We start from the raw sequence: 26,117 nt of genomic DNA on the forward strand, positions 1-26,117 counted from the left end.
GAGAGACATTCAGCCTTCTCTGTCAGAGAGCTCTGGAGCCACAACAAAATACAGTTCCCAGAATTCCATAGCATTGAGCCATGACAGTTAAAGTAGTGTCAAACTGGATTATTTCTGCAGTGTGCATGCAGCCATAGTCACAATTTAAAAATTAACTTTTTATTGCTTCTCAAAGGTAATGCGAGTTGATACCTTTTTAGTTATGTTAATTTAAATTGAATTCTAAAATTAAATGCTGACATGCAGTATAAAATAAGGTTTACCTTATTGTCATCTGAAAAGAATAATAGAAAGTAAAGCAGAAGCATGAGCTGCTATCATAAACATGTAATATTCCTTCCTTACATTTAGTGTAGCCCACATCCCTACAACTATTAAAGCAACAACATTGCAATCCCACTACAAAAGCTGTGAGGTCATTCCTTATTCATTTACTTTCATAATGTAATGTAGTTATACTACCATTATTAGGGGAAAACACTATTTTCAAGCAACTACTTCTTTGTAACTAGCCACTTCCATGTGGAACTCCTTGCTAACTCATATGTGATGATTTTCAGGAATTCTATGATGAGTGGCCAATTAAGTTGGGAGAAGCAGAACCTTACAAAGGACCCAAAACCCCAGATGGCAGAGTGAGTAGAGTTCTTTTTTCTTTATCAGTCCAAATCAAAGTTTTGGAATATAATTTTGTTTTCAGATTATTGCAATGCTTTCTCCCCTTGCATTTAGGAAGTCATCTTTTATAAGATTATTGATTACATTTTACATGGAAAAGAAGAAATCAAAGTCATTCCGTGAGTGATTATAAGTAGTCTATTAGTAGCTAGCTGTGCATATTTAGGCAAAAGGGGCTCATTTTATCTCATTTTCTTTTTCAAGGTCCCCTCCCGCAGACCACTGGTGTCTTTCCAGTGGGTTGCCAACATATGTTGCTGAAAATGGCTTTGTAAGTTTCAAGTTTTCTCTCTTTCTTTTTTGCAGCTCAGTACATGTGCATGGTGGAGTATGCATTTGTGTGGGTTTTCTGCTTAAACCCATTTCTTAAAAGGATTGTTATACAAACAAATCACAACCTAACAACAATTTAAGTATACCCCTGATCAGGCATTGCTTACCTGAGATCCATTCATACTACTTAGAGGTTTCCATGGGATGGAACCATGACAGTTAAAAAAAAAAATGGAATAATAGCACTATAATTGTGTGATGTGAATGGGCCTTTGGTTTTATTCAATACAGGATGAAGGGAACTGCTCCTAACCTTCTCCCTGTCTGTGTCACTTTTGTTATCTAACAAGTGACAAATCTGTAGTGACAAAGTTCCTGTTTATGTGGTGAATTAAAGGATGCTGGAAAATCATTCTAGATAATGTAGAGACTCTGTGCAAATAACTTCTCCTCCTTATCAGATATGTTGTTTTCCATGTAATGAAAAGAGTGAGTGAAAGGACAAGGCTAGGTGCCTACCTCTTAAGTTGTTTAAAATCAGGGAAGTAACTCATGAACAGGACTTTTACCTATTATATTTAATTAATTTATATACTGCCTTTCTCCCAGTACAAGACCCAAAATAGTGTCCCATATTAGCTGGGTTATCAGCTGAATATGGGGCACTATTGGGCTGAATCAAATTGTTTGCCTAAATTGGACCAAAGTAAATCCACTGAAATTAATATAAATTGTTAAATCATTACTTATTTAAGTGCCATTGATTCAGTAGGTCTTCTTTAATTGGAACTAAAATTGGATGATGATGATGATGATGATGATGATCATCATCATCATCATCATCATCTGCCTGCCTTTCAATTATCATTTTGGCTATACTACCTCTCCACCAATAATGAGACTCAAAGTAGCTTACAAAACCCCCAAAACAAATACAGTTAGAAGCATTCACAAATACTTAAGTAAAACTTGAGAGCCAGTGATATATTGTTATGTGAGTGTTGGACTAGAACTCTCAGGAGACCAGGCTTCAAATCCCCATTCAGCCATGGAAACCCACCACGTAACCTTGGGCAAGTCACACTCTCTTAACCTCAGATGAAGGCAAAGGCAAACCCCTTCTGAACAAATCTTGCCAAGAAAAACCCATGATAAGGTCACGAAAAACTGGAGTAAACTTGAAGGCACATAACAATAAGTAAAACTTTTAAAAATTATTGTTAAAAATACAATTAAATTATACATAGAATGAAAACTTAATACTATTTATAGCTCCTTATATTTTATTTACAGTATAGATAATAATTCTCATTATTCAGTTCTCTTGTACATGACATGAGACTGAAACCTTTTCTTGTCAAATTACACTGTTTCACACTAATAGAATTTTATCATACTTTATTACATTGGTTAAGATACTGGAAACAGAATAGCTTTAAAATGTCTTTTGGTTGCCAGCTGGTTTTTAGTGATGGAAAGAACTTCTAAGAGCCCTGTTGGTGCAGTGGTTAAATGCCTGCAATGCAGCCACTCACTCACAAAACACAAGGTTATGAGTTCAATACCAGCCAGGGGCTCAGGGTTGACTCAGTCTTGCATACTTTCAAGGTTGCTAAAATGAGTACCCAGCTTGTTGGGGGCAATTAGCTTACATATTGTAAACTGCTTAGGGAGTACTTAAGTCCAATGATGAGTAGTATAGAAATGTACTTGCTATTTCTATTGCTGAAGAATATTCGGGGGGGGGGGGGGAATTAAATGAAAGACAAACATGTTTTTTGAGTGTTGAAAAACCCTGATGAGAACAATCTCAGACTGATGAGAATCCAAATAGTTCAGGACTTAGTCTTCTCAAATTTTGCTCATGTTTGTTTTGCAAAGAAAACAGCCTCTTTTCTGCATGGAAACAGTATTTTCTGTGCAGAAAATCTATTTCCTACACAGAAAATGATGCAGTTGGTGACATTCCATACAAAATTTGCACATAGAGACATGTTTTGTAGTGCAGAAAATATATTTCCATACAGAAATACTATTTTATGTGCAGAAAAAGCTGTTTCCTGCACAGAATGTGCTGTTTTGTGTGCAAAACAATCATGTGTGAATTTTTGCATAAACTAAATTCTGAATTGCAAAATAGCCTTTGAAAACAGTGTGGTTTTCAAAGTCTTTCTCCCATTGCTAAAATTACTAGTTTTTTCCTTTGAGAAGAAAATTCTGAAGTTGCTTCAGGGATCTTCCTTCAAAGTATAAGCACCATGAGACAGAAGAACCCTTATGGGCGAACTACTATAAAGAGCAGAATTTAAGTGTAAGAGCATCTGTTCATGTTGTGTCTTCCTCTCTGTAGATCTGCAATATGATGAATGCACCAGCAGATGAATACTTCAATTTTCAGGTAATCTTTTATTTTATTTTGTTATACACACCATCCAATCCACCATCCAAATAATACTAACGTTACAGTACTTCACATCTTATGGTGTGGTCATCAACTCTGAGCTTTGCTGCACTGCCTTTTCTTTTGCCTTTTTTCAGAAAGAAGCTTTTGATGAAACAGGCTGGGTAATTAAAAATGTCTTGTCTTTACCAATCGTCAACAAAAAAGAAGAAATTGTGGGTGTAGCAACATTTTATAACAGAAAAGATGGCAGACCCTTTGATGAATATGATGAACAGATTACTGAAGTAAGCTCAAAAATTTATTGACATTGTCAAGTTATATTTATGTACTGGAAGGAGAAATTACATATGTATATTGGTTAGGCTTACAAACTTGGACTGGTTCAGTCAGTAGATGTAGTCAGTTAAATCCAACCAAAGTACCTAAACAGTTTTATTTCTTTGTACTGTTTCAGATGCTTACACAGTTCCTTGGATGGTCTGTTTTAAATACTGACACCTATGACAGAATGAATAAGCTTGAAAATAGGAAAGACATTGCTCAGGAAATGCTCATGTACCAAACCAAGGCAACCCCTGTTGAAATTCAGAGCATATTGGTAAGTGCCAGTCCAGTTTCACTGAAGGGAATTTTGAATCTTATTGCACAATCAGACAAGCTCACTGTTTCTTCCTTCCTTCCTTCCTTCCTTCCTTCCTTCCTTCCTTCCTTTTGTTTGTATAGAAATGGAAGGAAAAATTGAAAGTAGACAATATTGAAGACTGTGATGAAAAACAACTTGTCAAAATTTTGGTAAGTAGCCACTAACATTTCACATGAAAGAATTCACAGGTCAGGACATGCGATTTTACAGCAGTAATCCAGAGAATATTCCTATTAACCTAAGGGAAATTACATATGCATGGAGCTAAAGGCAATCCCTGAAATTAACTTTTGTCCTACTCCTACCCTTTTGCTTAGATGCATTAAACAGAGAAGGGGGAGAGAGTAAAGTTGCAGCAGTAGCATCTCTAGCACCATGTTTGTATCAACAAACCTATCTGATATAGTTTTCTTTTTTTCTTTCTCTCTCTCCCTCTCCCCCATCCCCCAAATTTTAAACTTTACAGTTCTATCCACTGAGTTCAAATCCACTGGGTTATTTTTAGATCACTTCTTTCTTCCTTCTAAATAGCAGGCTGGCTTTTTTTTCCTCCACCATTTTTTTTTAATGTCAATGAAAAATACATGCAAATAAATTCTCTGTACAGGAGAGCAGATAAATTCACAGTGTGATCTGTCATGCACAGCCTCATTCAACAACTTTATCCTATTAGAAAGCTTGGAATCCCAGCTTGCTAATGGGATAAGGCAGGTGTTGTGTCTTAAAACTGTTATTGCTCCAGCAGCGACTGACTTTTGCCCTTGACCCAGGGACTAGAATAAATATGAGAGGGAACATCAGTATTTGAAAGATAATATAGGTGGCATTTAAACATAGTTTTGAAATCTGTAACTGGCTTTGTGCACAACATAGCCATAGCCAAACAATAGCAATTGATGCAGAACCAGCAGCTATAAAATATAGGTCAATTCCAGATTTTGTTTTGGCACACAAAATACTTTGGTCACTCCTACTGAATGACTCATGCGAACAGAGAGATAGAAGAAGTGTGACTCTGTTGATTCTTCTGAAGCTCTAAGCAGCTTTTGATACTATGTCTATGGACTAGGCATTGGAGACATCATTTTATGGTTGATACCAGAAGAGTGAATTGGTACTGGGGTACCCACTGCTTGACATCTCAGTATTTATGGACTCTAGGGTTTAATCTGTTCCCATATGCTGTTAGCATGAAAATGAAATTATTGAATATAGGTATATGAGATCACTCATAAACATGGGTGGATGACAGTCAGCTCTATATATCTTCTCCACTTAATTCAAGCGAGGAAGTCAACCTGCCATGCTAAGACTCCAACATAGTTCAGGACTGGCTGAGGGCCAACAAACTGAGGGTCAGTATAGATAAGATGGAGATGCTGTTTGTTTTCCTGTCTGGCATATGGTTACACTTCCTCTCAAATAAAATCTTCATAGTTTGTGGGGAGTCTTTGAATCAAGGGAGTAGAGAACACTTTTCACCAGCTTAGGCTGGTCTGACAACTGTGACGCTACCTGAACAGAGATAGCACTGCCTCAGTGATCTACACTCTAGTAACTGTTAGGCTGGACTACCACAATTTAGTCATCCAAATGTTACAGAAACTGCAAGTAGTTCTGAACTTGGTTGCTAGATTATTAATTGGGGCACCAGGCATTAAGATAATATTATAGTGGCTCTTCTGCAACTGTCCTGGTTGTGCTCTGTTTCCAGGACCACTTTAAGGTGGTGGCCTTAAAACCCACCAGAGCATGAGGCCATACTACCTGAGCATTCACCTGTCTCCACATGTGTCTGCTCATTATGTGAGGTGGTCCTTGTCAGAGGTACTTCTCAGGGTTTTGCCACTTTCTAAGCTGTGCCAGATAACCACTGAAGAAAGGGCCTGTTCTGTGATGAGGTCCTGAGCTACCCTCAGAGATGCTCATCTCACACCTGTCTTGACATCTTTTTGGAAGACAAAGATCTTTTAAATTTCCTGTACTTTCAATTTTCACCCCTAAAATGTTTCTGTTAATCTGTTCTTATTTGCTTTTATAGGGTTGCTGTTTTTAGCTAATTTCAACATGTTCACTTTTTATGGAGTTGTTTCTGTGTTGTTGTAAGCTACCTTGATAATATATTTTAAAAGTAAAATGTATGTTTGATGCATAAAATATTCAGTATTTGCTATGGTATATTGTTGTAAATTCTACAATGGAGCACAATAGGCAAACAGGAGATCAAAACCTAGGGGATTGTTTTTCATTGGTTCAAGATAGTGTCCTAATTCCAATCATTACTCCCAACTAGAGGTGACCCCTTGAATCAGTGGGAACCTGGCAAGTTAACATTTGTTTAAGTTCTGTTGATTCACTGGAGCTATTCAAGTTGGGGGTAAACTACTGGATTCAGTCCATGAAAGCAAATACAATCATAGACCAGTTCAAATGTTTCTGGAAGCCTGAAAATGTTCCAAAGCTGCTTCCCAACAATTCTGCTATTATTAGTAGCATTATTGTTTTCTACTGATTGTGGAAATTTATGTGCATTATGTAACTAATAATGGATGCTACTGCTTTCCATTTATTTATCCTGCAGGACTACTATCATGTCACTGCATGGGCAGGGATACAGTAGTCCATTACAACAATTGTCACCTGTCTGATTTCATGGCTGATTTGTGGATGGTAAGATCCTCTCAGATTGAACATAGGTGGGGATAAGCTTTTTAAATGTTACTATGATATTGTGACAAAGAACCAGCCTGAAACATTCTGCTGCCAGAAACAAACAACAGTGTTATGCGCCTCTTCCAGTCTACCTACACAGATATTAATTAGTTTTCAAGGGGATTAAAGGTGGTGTGACGGATGTTTATCTTTACCACCCACCACCACCCAGATACAGAGAAGTTTATCACACGGGAGGAATTTCTCTTAATTTCAAATGAAAAGAAAGTGGGGCCAGAATGCATTTACGTGAATTCACTAGTTCAGCAAATTTACATGAACGCAAATTGCATTCGAACTGGCTTCCCATTGCCTGAAAATAGCATGCCATTGCCCGAATTTGCGTGTGGTAGTCTATCACTCAATAACATTAAACCCCATGATTGTGCTTGGATTGCCATTGGATTATATTTCCAATTTCCCTCGTCTAATAAACTCCAGAGTTTGTCCTGCTGTTGCCTCTAGTCAAACAGCTTTTGTAGGCTTCTGAAGCAAATAATTTTTTTTATCTACAAAATTGTTTCATTTGAAGTGGAAGTGGGATGAATACACACACACACACACACCCCACAACGGAGAAGTGATCCATCTCAATTGATTTTTAACTGGGTGTGTGTGTGTCTTCTGACAAAGGCAATTTGTGATCCATCAAGCTGAATATAACTTGTCAAACCAGCCACTCAGCAGACCTTCTGTTTTTGCTGCTTTGAGACTGACATTCCAGAGTTAGGATTAATGATTGGATTTAGGCCACTATCTTGAACTAATGAAAAACAATCTCCTAACTTTTGTTCCCCCGTTTGCCTATTGTGCTCCATCACAGAATTTACAACAATATACCAGAGCAAACACAGAATATTTTATGAATCAAATATACATTTTACTTTTAAAATATATCATCAAGGTAGCTTACATGTACACTCACACACAGAGATTTTAAAAATTAAAAAGGGGTAGAGAATAAGTTCAGGCATCTGACAACCACAGTGTGTGTTTGGCAACCTACATTCACAGATTGCAATGATCTAATCTAATTTATACCTTTAATCTATAATGCAAAGAGTTCCCTGGGGCTAGTTATGTGGCCCTGACATCTTCCATACTTCCCAAATGCCTCTTTTTCTCTCTGAAGCTTCTGAGAGCAATGATTCATCTTTTAAATATGACAGAATGCTTCCCTGCATTGTTTAACATTTAAAAATGCCCATGTCTCAAAAGCAGAAGTAGACTTCCAGCTACTTCATTCCCCCACCCCACCATTTTCCCACATTTCTGGCAGCCTATGCACCCCCAAAGGCAGCAAATTCATTCCCGGATCCCCCACAGTTATGAAGAATAATCTAGAGTCAGAGTCTAAAGTCAGGCAAGGCAAACCCATGCAAACACTAGAGTCTAAGTCAGACAACACAAACCCAGGCAAACACACAAGCAAGCATCATCTCACAGATACACAAATCTACTTTGTCATTCTTTACAAATAAATTTGAAAGTTCTGAGTAGCTTAGCATGCAGCATTAATGCTGTTTGAAACTTGAGAACCATACACAAAGTATTGATTCCAACCTGTCAGCAAGGCAAAACCCCCATGCTGAAGTTAAAAGCTGGGAAATGATACCTGCTTAATCTCTGTTACATATCATACTGAAATATTCTTATGTTCTCCTTTCGACCCTGTCATACAACAGAAGGAGGAGCTGCCTGAACCAAAGGAAGTAGAACTTTATGAATTTCGCTTCAGTGACTTCCCCGTGACAGAGCATGAATTGATCAAGTGTGGAATAAGACTCTTCTTTGAGATAAATGTCGTGGAAAAGTTTAAAGTACCAGCAGAGGTCAGATTGATTCCCCCCCCCCTTCTTTTAATAAGATTAGTTCCATCTCAGGTAATGGCATATCATTACCATCACATACCTATACTTAGTCCACAACAGCAATGACAGACTGGCTATTGTTTTTCTTGACTGTGTCATAAATCAAATCCTAAAAATCTGAGATAGATCTACTGTTGTATGCTCAACGGTACACAACTTTGGATAATCTTACCTGTATTAGCAGCAACAGCATCAGATTGGCATGCAGGTCCAACTCTATGATACAGCTGAGCAATGTGTGGTCCTCTAGGTATTTTTGGAACTGCAATTATTAGAATCCCTCACCTTTGAATATGCTGGCTGAGGCTGATGGGAGTTGTAGGTCAAAAACATCTGGGGAAAGCACAGATGCTCACTTCTGCTTTATGCCAAGGGGAGGTCCACAGAGTAAGGTTAGAAGTGGTTAAGAGACAAAATAAATGAAAGTCTGTAAAGAAGAAGGAAGTGGCACATTTTGTAATTCAGTGGAAAGGGCTTCTTCAGACAATGCTTTCACTTGCACTCTTTTGTATTGGATTCTATACTTCCATAAATAGGAGTACAAGGATAATCCTGCCTCTGAAAATTCAGACATATTACAGTTACATGATCCAGTTTGAGTCATAAGTATTGCCACATCTAAGATCTAGTAATTTCTGACCCAAATGTTATAGTTGCCAGAGGCAACCCTGCAAGCTGAACTAATAATCCTGTGCTCTGCATCCCATTCCATCCAAAAAATTATTCTCTGTAAACCATGTGATCTTTATTATCAGTTGTACATCAGTGAGGAAGTGCCTTAGTGGAGTTGTCATTAGTTTCAAAAAGGTTTGTGGAGGACATCAGTGAAGATTATATGACCATCTAGATGTTGTTAAACTACACCAGGTAGGACTGGTGGGAGCTTTAATCCAACATCATCAGAAGAGCTGCATTTTGTCAATGGATCAATATTTGTACAAACTCATGGAAATTTATACATTGAAAAAATGCTCATAAATATACTTTGGTCAATGGGGGAATGTATGCAAAATGCACAATTTGAGAAAATATGCACAAGAATGCATATATTTGGGACAATGTGCTCAGAAATGCATACAAGCTTCCTTGTTAGAAATAAAACCCATAACGCAACATGTTTGGGAGTTAGAACAAATGGTGAGGTGGAAATTAGAGAAGCACAACAATTTTTAAGTTTGCAGATGCAATCTGTGCAGTCCTAATAATGCAGGGAGAGAGGTCTGAGTCTATCTTTACATGTACAATTAGAAATCAATTTTGTATATAACAACTTTTAATAATTATGGTGAAATAGTTTCTTATAAACAATGTTTACATTGCAAAAGATTAAATGGTTTTATTTGTTGCAGGTCCTTACAAGATGGATGTATACAGTGAGAAAGGGGTATCGTGATATCACTTACCACAACTGGCGGCATGGCTTCAATGTTGGACAAACCATGTTTACTCTTTTGATGGTACAGTTTGTTACTCTGGGCCTATGTCCAAGTTTGCTTTTCACTGCAATATCTTATAAATCACATGTAAGATATGACAAGTAAAGAGAAATCTTATTCTTACAGACAGGAAAAATAAAGAAATATTACACGGACCTAGAAGCCTTTGCTATGGTAGCCGCTGCTTTCTGCCATGATATTGATCACAGAGGAACCAATAACCTGTATCAAATGAAGTAAGTAGTATCTGTTTACATGTGCAATTTGATCAATGTCTGAGTTGTCAGATGGATGGCATTTGGCACTGCAAAACAATCATACTTCAGATATTTAAATCTCATTTAACAAACTAAGAAGAGCCCTGACCTCAGGACCAACTGGTCTATCCTCTTGTTTTGCATTATGGCTTGAGAAAGTACTGGTTAGGATTTGGGAACAGCCTAACAAGTCAGAGCTTGGGAAAATATTGGCTGGGAGACCCTCATAGTTGTAAAAAAGAGAGAGGAGTAACCTTTCTAAACTCTGAACCAGATGCCTCTAGGAAGCCTCCAAACTTCATATGCAGTCAATAGTCATCTTCTCCTGTTTTCCAGCAAGAGATATTCAGTGGCATACTACCACTCATCCTGGAGGTACAATATTGTCCTCATGACTCTGTCAGTTGGTAGGCTTTCTCTCCATGAATTTGTGTGATCTTTCTTTCAAACTATCACAACAGCTTCTTGCAGTGAATTCTACATGTTAATCAAATTTGTGTATTATTAATTATGCACCACAGGAACAATGCTTTTCCCCCCCATTTATCTGTTCTGATTCACCCGCTAGACACTTTTGTTGAATATCACCAAATTATAACAGTGGGAGAGAAGGAAAGCTGCTTCCTTCCAATCTTGCATGGAAGTAAATAGCTCCCAATGATTATGTAACATTTAAAATTATATTTCTACTATTATTCACAAGCTAAAACCATAAATATTGTCAAGGTGGGGGCAAACACTGTTTTCCCCATGAATTAGAGGAGGGCAGAGTATATCCCTTCCTTACAGGTGTCACTGATATAGCCTTATTTCTTTCTCATATGAAAATCAATGGAAACCAGTTACTTTTATGGAACAAAGTAAATCCTGCCAAACTCACAGGAAAGTCACTAGAACAATTTGTAAATAGAAAGAAGATAAGAGAATGATTCTTTTGGAACATGATTAGGGGCCTTGCTACTGATTGGTGGATTTTTCTGACACTAGGAGTTTTGGTTTTTTAAAACATTTTAATGAACTGCTTATTAAGGCATTTCTCTCCAAAACAACACAAGAGCTTCCCTGCTATAACTAAGAATTACCACTGAAAATTTTCAGAGAATGTTCTTGGTGGAAAACCAACTCTGGCTGCATCTGCACTGCAGAATTAACAAGGCTTGACACCATTTTAACTGCCATGGCTCTATGCTATGGGATTCTGGGGTTTGTAGTTTGTTGTAGCACCACAGCTCTCTGACACAGAAGGCAAAATATCTCACAAAGCTACAAAACTCAGAACTCCATAGCATTGAGTCACAGCAGTTAAAGTGATGTCAAAGTGCATTATTTATGCAGTGCACATGCAGCCTGTAACACCCAGGGCCAGTGGCAGACTGCAGTAGCCCTCAGGGATGGTACTGTTGGGTAAGAAATTTCTGGGCACCCATACTGCCACTGCCACCAGACCTCTGTCCTACTTGGCTCAAGTACTGTTGCCAAAATCTGATCCCATAACCACCACCCACCTGGCTACTGATTCCTCCAGTTACTGTTGATGGCTGGCCTCATTCTGTTTGGCTGGATGTGTTCTTCTGAACAGCTCTCCACTCTGCTCTCTGCCATTAAACAGCAATATGTAGCATGCTAGCCTTGCTCCCATTCAAAAGCATTAGGACAGCTATTCAGAGAGGGAATATTTTTGGGAGGTGGTGAATTGAATGGCTGTGGTAGCAGCCAGTGGCACTTCTGAATAGATAACAAGATAATCCTCCTCACCTTTTACATAATCCCAAATCCAATGTCTGATTCCATCTTGGCATTGGTTGAAGCACGAGATTTGCATACACACACACACCCCTTTTACAGATGAAACATGTGTAGCTAACTAGCTATGCAACATCAGCCGAGTTAACTGAGTACAAACTATTTTGGCACTTTGAATTTAGTTTTCAGCAACTGAGGCACTATACAGATGGGCGCTATAGTGAGCCCTCATCATATGCGAGGGGTGGCACATCCAAATGCCCCTCGCCCTTCGCACGTGATGAGGGCGTCAAAATGGTGGTGCCCTGTACAGATGTCATAATCACACCACAAGAAGAACCTGTTTTGGGTACTTTTTGCTCTGTGGGGAAGTCCTGCGGTCTGGAGGCTGCGGCTTCCCCACGGAGCAAAGCAAGGCGCCGGGAGACCATCCTTTTTGGATGGTCTGTCCCATGCCTCAGGTAAACTGAGGACGAAGGAGAAAAGTGGGATGAGGGGGACAGAAACCCTGGGGCATTATAAAAGCAGCTGAAAAGTGGGACAACAGAGGATTAATCATGCTGCTTCTTGTCAAACTGGGACAGTTGGAAAGGTATGCATTTGGGGTAATTGAAATGGTGCTTGGCTTTTACAGATGACCAAACACTGTCTTAGGGTGCATCTACACTGTAGAAATAATGCAACCTGACACCACTATGAGTGCTATATCTCCATCCTGTGGATTTCTCAGATTTATAGTTTTACATGGTCTTTAGCCTTTACTGCCAAAGAGTGTGAGCCAGTGTGGTGTAGTGCTTTGAGCATTGCACTATGACTCTGGAGACCAGGGTTTGATTCCTGCTCAGCCATAAAACATATGACGTAATCTTGGGCATGTCACATGCTCTCAACCTCAGGGGAAAGCAATGGCAAACTTCCTCTAAACAAATCTTGCCAAGAAAATCCCATGATAGGTTCACCATAAGTAAGAAATGACCTGAAGGCACGCAGCACACACACACATGCCAAAGTGTGCTGGTGCCTCACAAAACTAAAAATCCTAGGGTTCTGTAGAATGGGACCATGCCAATTAAAGTGATGTCAACCTACATTATTTCTACAGGGAAGATGCATCTATAGTTCCTGCTTAAAAGTCAGCCATCTGCCAGAAACCTTGCCCAAGAGAGTGGCAGAGCTGAGAATGGAGCCTCCTGAGCAACTAGGCCCTTGGCTGCTACTTGACCCTGCTATGTTCTGATGCCAGTTCTGGTGCCAGGTTCTGAAGTCAGGAATGGAGCAGCAGGAAGGCATGCAATTATCACTACAAGATTAAAATTGGTTGCCTATTGAGAAGTGAAAAAAGCAAATTGATGGGTATACAGACTACAGTGAATAAGACTAGGATCCAGAAATAAGACAGAATAAAATCTTTTAAAATATGTAATTATATTTCAACAGGTCTGCAGCTCCATTGGCAAGACTTCATGGCTCTTCCATTTTAGAAAGACATCATCTAGAGTATAGTAAAACATTGCTACAAGATGAGGTCTGTGCCTGTTCTGATTTATTTCTTTTTAGTAACTTGGTGCAGATAGTGTTTATATTAGCCACAGTTAAACAGCATAATCAATAGATTTATGTACTGCTGTTCCAGCTATTGGGCACTTTGATATTAGATAACTTGAGGAAATATTTTATCTTGGTCTTAATTTGTGGAAATATTAAAGTAGACATTCTTGAATTGTAGCATATTACTTGGCTTGTATATGTTACATACTTTTACATAATTATAACAAACTATCCTGTACAAAAACAAAAATCAGTGAGCAATATTGATTTGTAAAAATCTTTATCTTGCAGAGTTTAAACATCTTCCAGAATCTAAATAAGCGCCAGTTTGAAACCGTTTTACATTTATTTGAAGTTGCAATCATAGCAACTGATTTGGCTTTATATTTCAAGTAAGTCCTAACTTTCTACTAAAATATTACTATTGTAAACAGTTTTCATTTGCAGTTCTCAGCATGTGCAGAATTGTATTTTTATTTTTGTAGATGCACATTCCCATTCTTTGAGCCTCCTTTGTTATACATTTTTAAAAGTTTAATAAAAATTACAAAAAAAATGTCCTGAATTCTGTTGCTAGTTCTATCTAAATTAGACCCACTGAATCAACGGGATTTACCTATATGTTGACTATGGGTTGAAACAGAGGGGCCCAATAAAGCAGGCCGTGGCCACACTGGCGCAATTCATGCACAGGCCCTGGCAACCACACATGCCCAGCCCTCATTTGGGCTGCTGCCATAGTTTTGAATCAGGCCGGCAAAAAGAGTGGTATTTTTCCATTCTTTTTTGGCCTCATTCTTTGTAAAAGATGTGGCCTTTGTGTTGTTTCCAGCCACGCTCAAGGTGTGCATCTGGAGATTGGTTTATTTGGCCCATCTGTTTTGTGCCTTTGTTGCCGTTGCTGCTGTTGTGTGTCTTTAAGTCATTTCTGACTTATGGCAACCCTAAAGTGAACCTATTGTAGGGTTTTCTGGGACTGAGAGAGTGCGATTTGTCCAAGATCATCCACTGAATTTCCATGGCTCAGCAGGGAGTAAAACCCTGATCTCTAGAATTGTAGTGCAACACTCAAACTACTACACCACTCAACAATTCATTGAATGCATCTATTCTAACTGGGACTAACCAACAGGATTCCAGCTTACATTTTTAATGTTTGACTTAATTTTTTAATATTATTTTGCATTTTTTCTGGTTACATTTCAGTTGAAGGTTTGTCTTCTCTGTCTACTTTGAAAAGGGCCATTCAAATGCACAGGACACTGTGGGCTAAATGCCTGGCCTCCCACCTGCAGCTGTTTGTGCCACCAGAAAATTTGCTCTGGAGGGTTTCTCAATCCTTTGCAGCTGTTATTGAGAGGGCATGGGAGGGCTGCTGGTTCTGCTAACTGGAACCCTTCTGTCAGTTAAAATGCTGATGATAATGTCCTAGCATGATTTTCCTGGAAGAATTAGGCCATCAGGTCATTACCACAGTAACAATTAGAACCACTGCATAGTATTCAGTCCATCAATTTGTTCTTCTTTATGCTAGGCCTCAGGATCTACTCTGAGAGTCCTTAGGATGGGCTCTGGAAAATAAAATGCCTAGGTAAGCCATGAAAGAGACCATGCATTGTTGTAACAATCATAATATGTTCACAGGAAAAGGACCATGTTCCAAAAGATTGTGGATGCAATTGAAAAAATGGAAAAAGAAGAGGATGCAATTAAATATATATCTATGGACCCAACCAAAAAAGAAGTAATCATGTAGGTCAAAACCCTTTTACACTTGTTGTTGTGGTCATGTGCATTCCAGTAGTTTCTGACTTATGCTGATCCTAAAGTGAACCTATTGCAGGGTTTTCCTGGGCTGAGAGTTTATAACTCACCCAAAGTCACCCAGTGAGTTTCCATGGCTGAACAGGGATTCTAACTCTGATCTCCAGAGTAATAGCACAGCACTCAAACCACTATGCCACACTGACTCTATTTTACACTACTAAATATTATTTTACAATACCACACTATGTACAGTCGGCCCTCCTTATACATGGATTTTTTTATACACAGATTCAAGCATCCACGGTTTGAAAATTTTCAAAAAAGTATAAATTTACCTTGATTTTCCATTTTTTATAAGGGACACCATTTTGCTATGTCATATTTAATGGGACTTGAGCATACACTGATTTTATTATACACGGTGGATTTTGGAACCAAACCCCAGCGTATAACAAGGGTCCACTGTACTGTTTTTCCCTCTTTCTAAAATCTATTATCATTATTCAAAGGGCTATGATGATGACTGGCTGTGACTTGTCTGCAATCACTAAACCTTGGGAGGTACAAAGTAAGGTGAGTATCCTCAGCGATTAGTGTGACTTAGAACAGCAGTTATACAAAATAATGAGTACTTTTCATAGTTTTTTAAACATCTGAGGTTGCAACAGGCACATGTATATTTGAAGATGCTTATTTTTCAAATCTATTTTCTGCTTTTTTCTTTCCTTTTTTATTGTGTCTTCAGAATTTAGTTTACTGTAAACTAAATGCTGGTACAGAGAAAACCAACAGCTTAAAAAGAGACAAGAGAAAACCAACTCTCTCTCTCTCTCTCTCTCTCTCTCTCTCTCTCTCTCTATATATATATATATATATATGTGTGTGTGTGTGTCTTTAAGAACACAAGAGCAGTTTTGCAGTGCATCTAAACTATAGAAATAATGCAGTTTGACACCAGTTTAGGTGCTCCATCCTATGGAATCCTGGAATTTGCAGCTTTACAAGGTCTTTTAGCCTTCTCTACCAGAGTGCTGGTGCCTCACCAAACTATCAGTCCCAAGATTCTGTAGGATGGAGCCATGACAGTTAATGTTGTGTTAAAATGTGTTATTTTTACAGTGCAGATGCACCCCAAGAGTTTATTTAGTTCAGCTGTGGGAAAAGCTATGGCTGCTTAGATATTCAGGCCTACCATTGCCATAGCCCCAGTAAAGATTTTAAATATTGGTGATACTTACTTGTTTAATATAATAGTTAACTCTAATGTTTAGATCTATAATTCTATCATCCTCAGAATCAGAGGATGGGCTTTAAGATGTACACGTGAGCACAAATGACTGTTCATCTCCATTCTAATTGGTGAAAGTCAGCTGGGAAAAGCTGGTTGGTCTACCAAGGGTATGGAAACATTATTATAGCGGGAGAGATTGAGAGAGAGAGCAAGGTTGAATTTTGTTCTAGTTTATAGTAGCTGCACTGAATCTTCCAATAATAGTTACTGATCATTCTCAGGTTGCCATTATGGTAGCAAATGAATTCTGGGAGCAAGGTGATCTTGAACGAACGGTCCTACAGCAGCAACCAATTGTAAGCATTTTGTTATATTATATACCATTGCTTTCAGTTTGATTTTTTTGAAAAAGTGAAGAATCAAACTTCTAGAATTTCTACCAATTTTTCTCTTGATTCTTTTATAGCCCATGATGGACAGGAACAAAAGTGAAGAATTGCCCAAGCTTCAAGTTGGTTTCATTGATTTTGTATGTACCTTTGTGTACAAGGTAAGTTGGTGTGTCTACCTTAATATTACTCCGTTTTGATCATACAAAGCATTTTGTCCTTTTCTCTTTATTATAGAAACATGGCTGTACATGATTAATTGAGCATCATATGTGTATGAATATCTTAAAAATTTGAACTCGAAGACATAGCTGTATTATTCTGGAAAATCAGTGTGCAAAGGGACTCAAGTCTCAAAGGTGCTACAAAATCTCTTAGCGTACTAAACAATTTTAGTCTTCTTAAATGCGTGCTTCTAATATTATTTGGTGTTTTTCATAGCAAGCTGTTTGACATGCATTTGCCCAGCAAAAAATAATACTAAATTATTGTAGTCCCATCACTAAGGAAAAAACTAGATATTCATCAATAAATTCATGGCTTCCATTGCCATATTTTTCTCTTGGATTTAATGTGGCACATTTGCAAGGGAGAGAGATGGGTGATGCATTATGTTCCCCACAGACACTTGCCCACATTTGATTAGGAAATCCAGGGAAACAGTAAAATGGTAGGTGAGAGGAGGACCAAGCATTCTACTCCTATGCATTGTTCTCCTCTATTTAGGTGACACTCTCCTTAGCATGTCAGAAGCTGACACAGGACTAAAACTCCTGTTTGTTATGCAGCATTCAGTTATGCCTACATCTTTCAAACAAACAAAATAAATCTCATTTTGGCTCTGGGTCTTCAAAACTAAAGGTCATCTACAGACCAGAAATGTCTGTTATCATTACAAATGCCTGGTTTTTACCACAAATGGCCAACGATCTGCACTGTTTACTTAGGAATTTTCAAGATTCCACAAAGAAATCACGCCAATGTTTGATGGTCTTCAAAACAATCGAGTAGAGTGGAAATCACGAGCTGATGTATATGATGAAAAAATGAAAGCCATTGAGGAAGAGAAGAAAAGGCAGGAGGAAGAAGCTGCCAAAAAAGGTTAGATTTTTTAAATGTATTAAATTATATATATATGAGGCAATCACCAGGCTTCTGAAAGTTTTTTGATTGACTTGCTAAACTTGATATTTAAAAATAAATAAATAAATCACTGAACTGTACTTAGTGAGCACTAAATATCACATGATATATCACATAATAGCATGGGACTTGATACGACACAGGATGAAAAAGAGATTGGTAAAAGCACCCTCCCTGCCTCTGGACTACTAGCTGTTTTGTGAATACAAAGATAGGCTTGTTGGTTGATTTGTTTCAAGAAAACAGCAGTTAAAAGTTGGCATTGCAATCCTAGTCTTGTCTATTCAGAAGTAAGTTCCATTGTGTTCCCAGGTAAGTAGATATAGGACTGCAGCTCGACTGTAACATATTTAGTGGCAAAGTGGGACATTCAGAAGTACTGTAGAATGGGGAAAAGTGAAGCTGCCTTCTACCTTTGAAAAGACATCAGCAAAGTTCTCATTTACACAGTGCAGAAAAAAAATACTATCAGAAAACTGGGAAAATGTATTTGTTAAACCACTTTAAACTACCCATCTCTTTCTATCCTGCCCTTTGTCTTACAAGTTAAAACAGTAAGCAAATTAATTTACAGTCTTTAGACATGGACTTTTCTGGCAAAGACTAGGAAAATGACATCAGCTATGGAATAAACAACATTTTGTGCTGAAAACATATGCAGGGGTAGCCTTGTTGGCAAAATCATCCAAAACCCACAAAATGGCAATACCATTTTTGGCAAGACCAAGCAAAATGTACAAAATGCATGATGCAAGCTTTCGAAGCTTAACTGGCTTCTTTATTAGGCAATGGTGTTAAAAATCATACAGGAGAAAGAAAGAGAAATATGACAGTGTTAGAGTCACAGGTCTACATTTTGTCAAGATGTTGCTGTTTTCAGTTAAGATGGTATGGAGGGATATCCATGAGGCAGAGGCCATTTCCTTTGGCCATGTGGGCTCTGTGAGTCATGGTTCTGTGAGACTACTCCTACTCCATAGTTGCAAAGGGCAGAGGCAGCATGGAAATCTAAGATAGCATATTTCTGTGTTGCTAATGGGGTTTGAATTTTATTTCCTGGACTTTAAGACTCTTTGTCTCCCAGAGCTCACATGACCAAAAGGAATGGCCTCTGCCTGCATAGCTATCCATATCATCTTCACTGAGAACACACGCAGGGCTGTACACTCTAAGATCATCATCACTTTCTTTCTCCTATATAATTTCTAGCACCTTTGCCTGATCAAGAGCTTTGAAAGCTTGTGTTTTATGTGTTTCGGCTGGCCCGATAAAGGGATTGCTGTTTTGTGGATTTTCAATGTTATTTGATATTTTATGCTGTTTTCACTGCTTCAAAATAGTATTGGGGATTTTTTTAAAAAGATACATGTTGTTTTCTTGCTATTCCTTTCACAAATCAGAGGCCAAAATCAAGCGCAGCCTTTCCAAAAACAATAGAAAATGCTGCTGGAACTCTTATACCAGCTGGGATTGCACATTCTGGATTTCATTATTTCTCAAGCTATTAATCAGAGTCATAAAAAGGTGATTGACTCAGTTCATCCAAGGCAGCCCATATGTCTAACTAGACGTGTGAAAGCAGAAAGTGGATGCAAGTGAGAAAGTATTCTCCACCTACATTCCTTTGCTTTGAAAGGGATACAGATTCGTGAGCACGTTCCGATGCACAGCGCTGCTGTTTCCATGGAATAAGTTACATATCATGCGCTAACTCAGAGCCAATAATTCAGTTTCCCTGTTCTAGCATAGCAATTAACAAGCTCCACATGTTATTCTTCAATTAAATTTAAAAAATCAGTTGCCTTTCTTCCTGCTTTGAAGAATGCCCATGCCTTACTCTCTCAGTTTGTTTCAACATTTGGGGAAGATGACAGCTCTGCGTATCACTTCTCAAGAATAAAAAATTTCATTGAGATTCCACTTATCCTTCCATGAAACCTAATCCTCCTTTAAAGCTATATAAGCAAGTGACTGCATCACAACACCTTGTGACTTTGGAATGCTATAAACTAATGGTACATTTTGTCCAAAAGGATTTTTCATCCCTCTGACATGAGTCTACTGCCAACTTGTTCATCTGACTGGATGACCTACATTTGTAATCTTTCAAAAGAAATGGAAGGGAAAAAAATCTCTGCTGAATTTCTCCAAGGCATTGTGAAACTGAGCCTACTGGCAGTTTTCAGTTTGTTTCCTAATAGCATGGCATTTGTCCTTATAGCATGGAATTTGTCTCTGTTTTTCCCTTCATTTTCTCTAAAACTGATGATATAGATTATCTACTTATATTTACTAAATCCAGTCATAAATTTCCACTGGCAGATGTGGTTTTCCCCTTCCCACTGTGACACCCTGCTGCATCCCTAAAACTTCATCTGTTTGGCTGGGGAACCCTCTGGCAAAAGTTGAAGAGAGGAAGAAAGTTGGGTTGTGCTAGCACTGCATCACCCACAAGATGTTGAATCTAAGCCTACGTTGTTAAGAAAATTTAGAACTTAATTTTCCCTCCCTAATAACTTTGAGCCAGCATGATGTAATGGTTTGAGCACTGGACTAGGACTCTGAAGACCAGGGTTTGAATCCTGGCTCAGCCATGGAAACCCGCTGGGTGACCCTGGGTAAGTCACACTCTCTCAGCTTCAGAGAATGGCTATGGCGGCAAAAACCCCTCTGAAGAAACCTGCCAAGAAAACCCCATGATAGGGACATCAAAGGTTGGAAACAACTTGAAGGCACAGAACAACAACCAAATAATTTTGAGAGCCAGCATGATGCAGTGATTTGAATGTTGGGCTCAAATCTCCGCTCAGCCATGAAAACCCACTGGGTGACCTTGGACACGCCACACTCTTTCCTCCTCAGAGGAAAGCAATGGCAACCCTCCTCTGAACAAATCTTGCCAAACAAAGCCTATGATACGTAATGTTCACCCTAGGGTTGCCATAAGTTAGCAACAACCTGAAGGCACACAGCAACAGCAGCAGCAGCAACAACAACATTAACTTTGAGATAAAAATCTGCTTCTATAAAAACATTTGTATAAGTAGGTCAGTATGAGACACATGGAAATAATACTATGGAAATATTATTATGGATATACTATAGTCAGTAAGCATATATAGTCATGTAATGTTACACTGAAATAGTAAGATCATCACATAAATTTTCCAAAATTCAAAACTGGGGTCTTTAAAAAGACAGTAGATCTAAGACTTGTACTGTGTGTGTGTGTGTTTGATGCTTGCATCTAGGTTTATAAAGCCATTGCACTAAATAATAGTACAATCTAAATGCAACTCTGGAGATCAGAGTTCAATTCCCGCTTGGTCACCGAAACCCACTGAGTGCCCTTGAGCTACTCACACGCTCTCAGCCTCAGAGGATGGCAATGGCCAACCACCTCTGGACAAATCTTGCCAAGAAAACCCCATGGTAGGGTCGCCATGAGTCAAAAATAACTTGGAGGCAACCAACAACAACAAGCAACTTAAAACCATTAAATAACTCCAGCAAGGTTTGTGATTGGTGCTCAGTGTGGCAGGACTTGCAGCAAATGTTACACTACACATTTGTGGACCACCTAGTTGTGATACTGTGCTGGATACACTGCAACTTCTTGATTTTCAAAATAAGATTGCTGAACCACTAGTGGAAAGTTCAGAACAGAAAAATAAACAGGATGATATATTACAAAATTCAAATCAATATTTTGAATATCATGCTGTTACTTATATCAAAACATTCCAGAAGGTAGGCCACTGATCATGTGACATGTTTCAATGCAGGTGGAAAGGGTCGAAAATAACCTAGTAACATGGTGATCCACAGCTTTCAAATGTAAGTTTTAATTCTAATGTTGGTATGTCAGTTTAAATGGACCAGAAAGCAACAATTTGCTCTCCTGTTATAAATAGAGTAATCATAACAGGAAAAAACAACAACCTGTGGACTCATTTGAAAGAATGGAAGGCACTAGGAAAATAACTTACCTTTTAATTTTTTAGATTGGTTTACAGTTTTTTAAGGCGCAACCACACCTTTTAAATACCAGAACTCCATAATTTCTCACCCAAATAGTGTGAAGGATTTTACTAATCCATAATTTAAATATTCTGTTCCATGATCTTTCATCAGCTGCATTTTGTACCAGCAGTTAAGTATATCTAGTCACTGAAACTTTCCAGTAAAAGTGGTTCAGTGTGTGTTTGCCCTTTGAGAAGTTTTCATATCATGTCTCAAACTGTATGGCAAGGGATATTTGGCTGCTCATCAAAGAGTGCAGAATTGCTGAGAATGTGTCACGTTTCAAGTGGTCAAACACACATGCTTTTCATGCCATTGAGTAAATACCTGTAAGGTATATAATGCATGCTGATAACATGAATGTACATTTTACCTTACTAACACTTCTTTTCTGCTTTTTATCAGCTGAAGCAGCAAATGCAGGAGGTGGTGGTGGAGGAGGAGGAGGTGGTGGTGAAGAAGGCAAATCAAAAACATGTACAATTTTATAATTAACTTCAGTGGCACTAAAATAATGACAAGATCAAGGACTATACATGTGCTACACTGGAAGAAATCTAAGAAGAACCTTCAGTGAGCCCAAGGATTTCTGTAAATCATAAAGTAGCATAGACTATTCAGTCCTTGGACACCTGCCATTACTAATGGAATTGAATGCGGTAGCGTCCACTGAAAATTCAGAAATTACGACAAACGGATGGAATATAATTTTTGTCAAAGAGGGTTATGGATTCATTCCTTGGGTATTGGTTGCTGTCACTCTCAATATATACAGATTTTTTTTAAAAATGTATTTAAAGCTGAAGCCTGCAAGGAAAGTATAATTTTACACTAATTCCAGTCCATTTCATGTCATAAGTTCTGTGTTGCACAGTTTGTAACCTCATAATACCTAATAGATAGCAACAGGTTTTATATTATGTTTAACTCTTACATCTGGAATAATTTATACACTTCTCTTGTATTATCACTAATAAAGTTGTAGTGCATGTCATTTCAGAACCTGTAATTCTAGCATCCATCAGATGTGTGCCTAAAAACAGGCCTGTGGAGCATGCACATGACACCCTGTGGCACTGTACTGTAAAAAAGAAAAGAAAAGTGAAAAATGCTTGGAAAGTTTACAATAATTGCCAAAAAAATAATGTTTTTTGAGACAACAGCCAGCTCAGCACAGAAAATAATATACTTAACGTTGAAGTATCTAATCCAATGCAGAAATGAGTTACTTTCAGCCCAGATAGTTGACAAGTCTAGACTTCATAGACCATCCTCATGTGCAGTCTTCAAAAGCCACAGGATTGCTAATCTCTTCCCTTTATCTGAAAAGGGAATAGTACATACTCCAAAACCTGGAAGTGGCCCACTGACAGTGCAGAACATGGTCAAGTATGATATCCCGTGCCATTAATACCCAGTGTGCACAAAAATGAAAATATACAGATTACAAAAACTTTTCGGTAACCCAAAATCATGTATCTCCACCGCTAGAAGAATGTCTTGTATGAGATAGCAAAGACTTCTGTCCAGTGCAATTCATTTTTGTGCAGTGCCCCCTTGGGTATTCTGCTCCCAAGCAAGTATTAGCTAGGACTTCTAGAAATGAATATGGAATTAAGCCCATGTACATGTTAAGATCTGCATCATCACAAATTGCATACTCATACTTCCAAAGTGAGAAATGAAGGGGGTAAAACAGGCTATGGATCCTGCGATATACTATAAGCCATCTCAAATTCTTCTAGAGTACTTAGGATGTGATGGGAAACTGTCCAGTTCAGTGCTTTGACAAGACACCATCAAGCATGGCAGTGTTATGCCAGTAACTAATGGGCATACTGAATAGAAAGGGGCTTAGAATATGCACCCCAAACCAAACACCCACTCCTTCAAGACAATTTCTTCTGTGGGATGGCAGAATAACACAATAATTGTACTGGGCATAAGACACTATGAACATTTTGTTGGTCTGAATCATATTGTGGGGTATACACGCTCTGTTCCTGATTCATTTCTACTAACTCTGGCTAATATGAGGGCATCATATTCAATTGGTTCTCGTGCCCAAAGTGTTTGCTGATATGCAACTCAGCTATGAAAAACTTCAATTGATTGTTAATGTAATGTTGAAATAGTAAATATAATGTACAAGATTAGCTATTAGAGAACCTACCCCCCAGTCTGCCATGATTATAGTACTGAGAATAAGAAGACACAAACAACCTTATTAAATATTTGAATGCTTAACTGCACTGCTTTTGAGTGAACTGGATATTGCAACATAACACCTACCTACCTACAGCCCTACATCAGAAGTTCTCAAGAGTGCGGTACAGATAGCAAAGCAATATTAAACAATACAAACAGTCTGAAACAAGGCAGTATGGATATTTTAGTAGTTTTATTTTAGTCTCCTTTATCAAGAATTACAAAATCCAAAATATTCCAAAACCCAAAACTTTTTACATGGGTCAGTGAGATAGTGACACCTTTGGTTTCTGATGGCTCAGTGCAAACAAAGTTTATTTCATGCAAAAAACATTTCAAAGGATTTTATGAAATTATCTTCAGGCTTTGTGTATAAAGTGTATATGAAACAGAAATGAATGTTGTGTCTAGACTTGGGTCCCATCTCCAAGATATCTTATTATGTATGTATATGCAAATATAGGTATTTTAAAATAAAAAAAATTAAAAACTTGAAATACAGAACACCTCTGACCCCAAGCATTTCAAATAAGGGAGACTCAGCCTGTACTTTGTTTAAACTTTCAATGCTCATGCCGGTTGGATTCTTTTCTCAAAGATCATTTATTTTGTAACCATTTAAAAATCCAACCTTATTTTTCATCTGGTGATTTCCTCTCCCACTCATAGTTGCCCTACTTGTGTCTCAGTGGAGCTGCTAGATCCATCACATCCACTTAAATTAACTGGAGGGCTATCTGTACATAAACTCTGTCTTCTGTCCCTCATATCACATTTGCAAAATGGAAGTATAGTGGGCCCTTGGTATCTGCTCGGGTTTGGTTCCAGGACTCCCCGTGGATACCAAAATTTATTATTATTATTATTATTATTATTATTATTATTTTTTTGATGGTCAAATCCCATTAAATACAATTGCATAGTGAAATTGTGTCCCTTATATAAAATGGGCAATCAAGGTTTGCTTTTTGAAAAAATATATATATATTAAAATGTTTTCAAGCCATGTATGGTTGAATCCATGGATAAGGAATATGTGGACACAGAGGGCTGGCTGTATGTCTTTCTTGTGCATTGGAGGTTACCTCTGGAGTCTTGTGTCACATTTGTAGAACGCATGCCACAGTTCAATCCCCACAACAGCATTTCTCTTAAGTGTATGGAGGAATAACACTTGTATGAAGGAGTACTAGCATGTGTCCCTCCTTGACGGCTTAGCACTTACATTATCTTTGTAGCACTAAATTACTGAAAATGCAGCAACTCCGTGCCACAGAGATAACATGAGAAGCAAAGCTGTTTGTGTTCCAGGACACACAAGGGCAACAATCTTATCTTTATGTTATCAGGGCAAGTTTATAAATGGCAGGATGTCTAGAAAAAGATTCTCACCTCCCCACCTAGACTTTGGTTCTTGATTAAGCCATAGTTCTCAATGAATTAAGAAAAAGCCCATTCATCACTGACAAGAATCTAGAAGTCCATGATGTCGCCCTTTGGAGCTCATGTTCTAGTTTTTCCTGTCATTATCTTTCTATGCTTCCAAAAATGTTTCAACAGTCACACAAGTAAAACTAAAAACTACTAGTAGGTGAACTCCAGGCAAGCACATGGAGATTGTGGGGTGTGTGTATGTGCATGGGCTGGGAAACTGTGGCCACTTTGTGGAATTAAGACCCTCTGATCTCAATAGTGTGTGTTTAAAACTGCAACTCAGACATAAAGGCTGGTAACTTTTTATTTAGAATCCTGCTCCAGCTTAATTACTACTGCTACCATAAACTTTAAGCA

The 26,117-nt window shown here is 38.2% G+C and overlaps 1 protein-coding gene across 2 annotated transcripts in view; it reads left to right on the forward strand.

Annotated features, from left to right (window-relative positions):
- The window catches only part of LOC149318681 (cone cGMP-specific 3',5'-cyclic phosphodiesterase subunit alpha'), a 75,982-nt gene extending 50,777 nt beyond the window's left edge, over positions 1-25,205 (forward strand). The window contains exons 5-22 of one of the 2 annotated variants that reach the window (XM_089510262.1): positions 561-635; positions 733-797; positions 883-949; positions 3,302-3,349; positions 3,490-3,639; positions 3,810-3,953; positions 4,079-4,147; positions 8,396-8,542; positions 9,931-10,038; positions 10,144-10,253; positions 13,455-13,542; positions 13,857-13,957; positions 15,210-15,317; positions 15,842-15,905; positions 16,845-16,919; positions 17,030-17,113; positions 17,900-18,053; positions 22,524-25,205. In XM_089510262.1, coding sequence (XP_089366388.1) covers positions 561-635; positions 733-797; positions 883-949; positions 3,302-3,349; positions 3,490-3,639; positions 3,810-3,953; positions 4,079-4,147; positions 8,396-8,542; positions 9,931-10,038; positions 10,144-10,253; positions 13,455-13,542; positions 13,857-13,957; positions 15,210-15,317; positions 15,842-15,905; positions 16,845-16,919; positions 17,030-17,113; positions 17,900-18,053; positions 22,524-22,609 — 1,743 coding nt within the window. In that variant the 3' untranslated portion in view covers positions 22,610-25,205. Of the gene's footprint in view, positions 1-560; positions 636-732; positions 798-882; positions 950-3,301; positions 3,350-3,489; positions 3,640-3,809; positions 3,954-4,078; positions 4,148-8,395; positions 8,543-9,930; positions 10,039-10,143; positions 10,254-13,454; positions 13,543-13,856; positions 13,958-15,209; positions 15,318-15,841; positions 15,906-16,844; positions 16,920-17,029; positions 17,114-17,189; positions 17,277-17,899; positions 18,054-22,523 lie in introns of those variants that run through there. The other variant, XM_089510263.1, reaches the window with a different exon arrangement.
- Positions 25,206-26,117: the final 912 nt, after the last annotated feature.

The sequence above is a fragment of the Sceloporus occidentalis genome, unplaced genomic scaffold (genome assembly GCF_023333645.1).
Source record: "Sceloporus occidentalis isolate IW3139 unplaced genomic scaffold, rSceOcc1.0.p SCAF_2, whole genome shotgun sequence".
Taxonomy (NCBI): domain Eukaryota; kingdom Metazoa; phylum Chordata; class Lepidosauria; order Squamata; family Phrynosomatidae; genus Sceloporus; species Sceloporus occidentalis.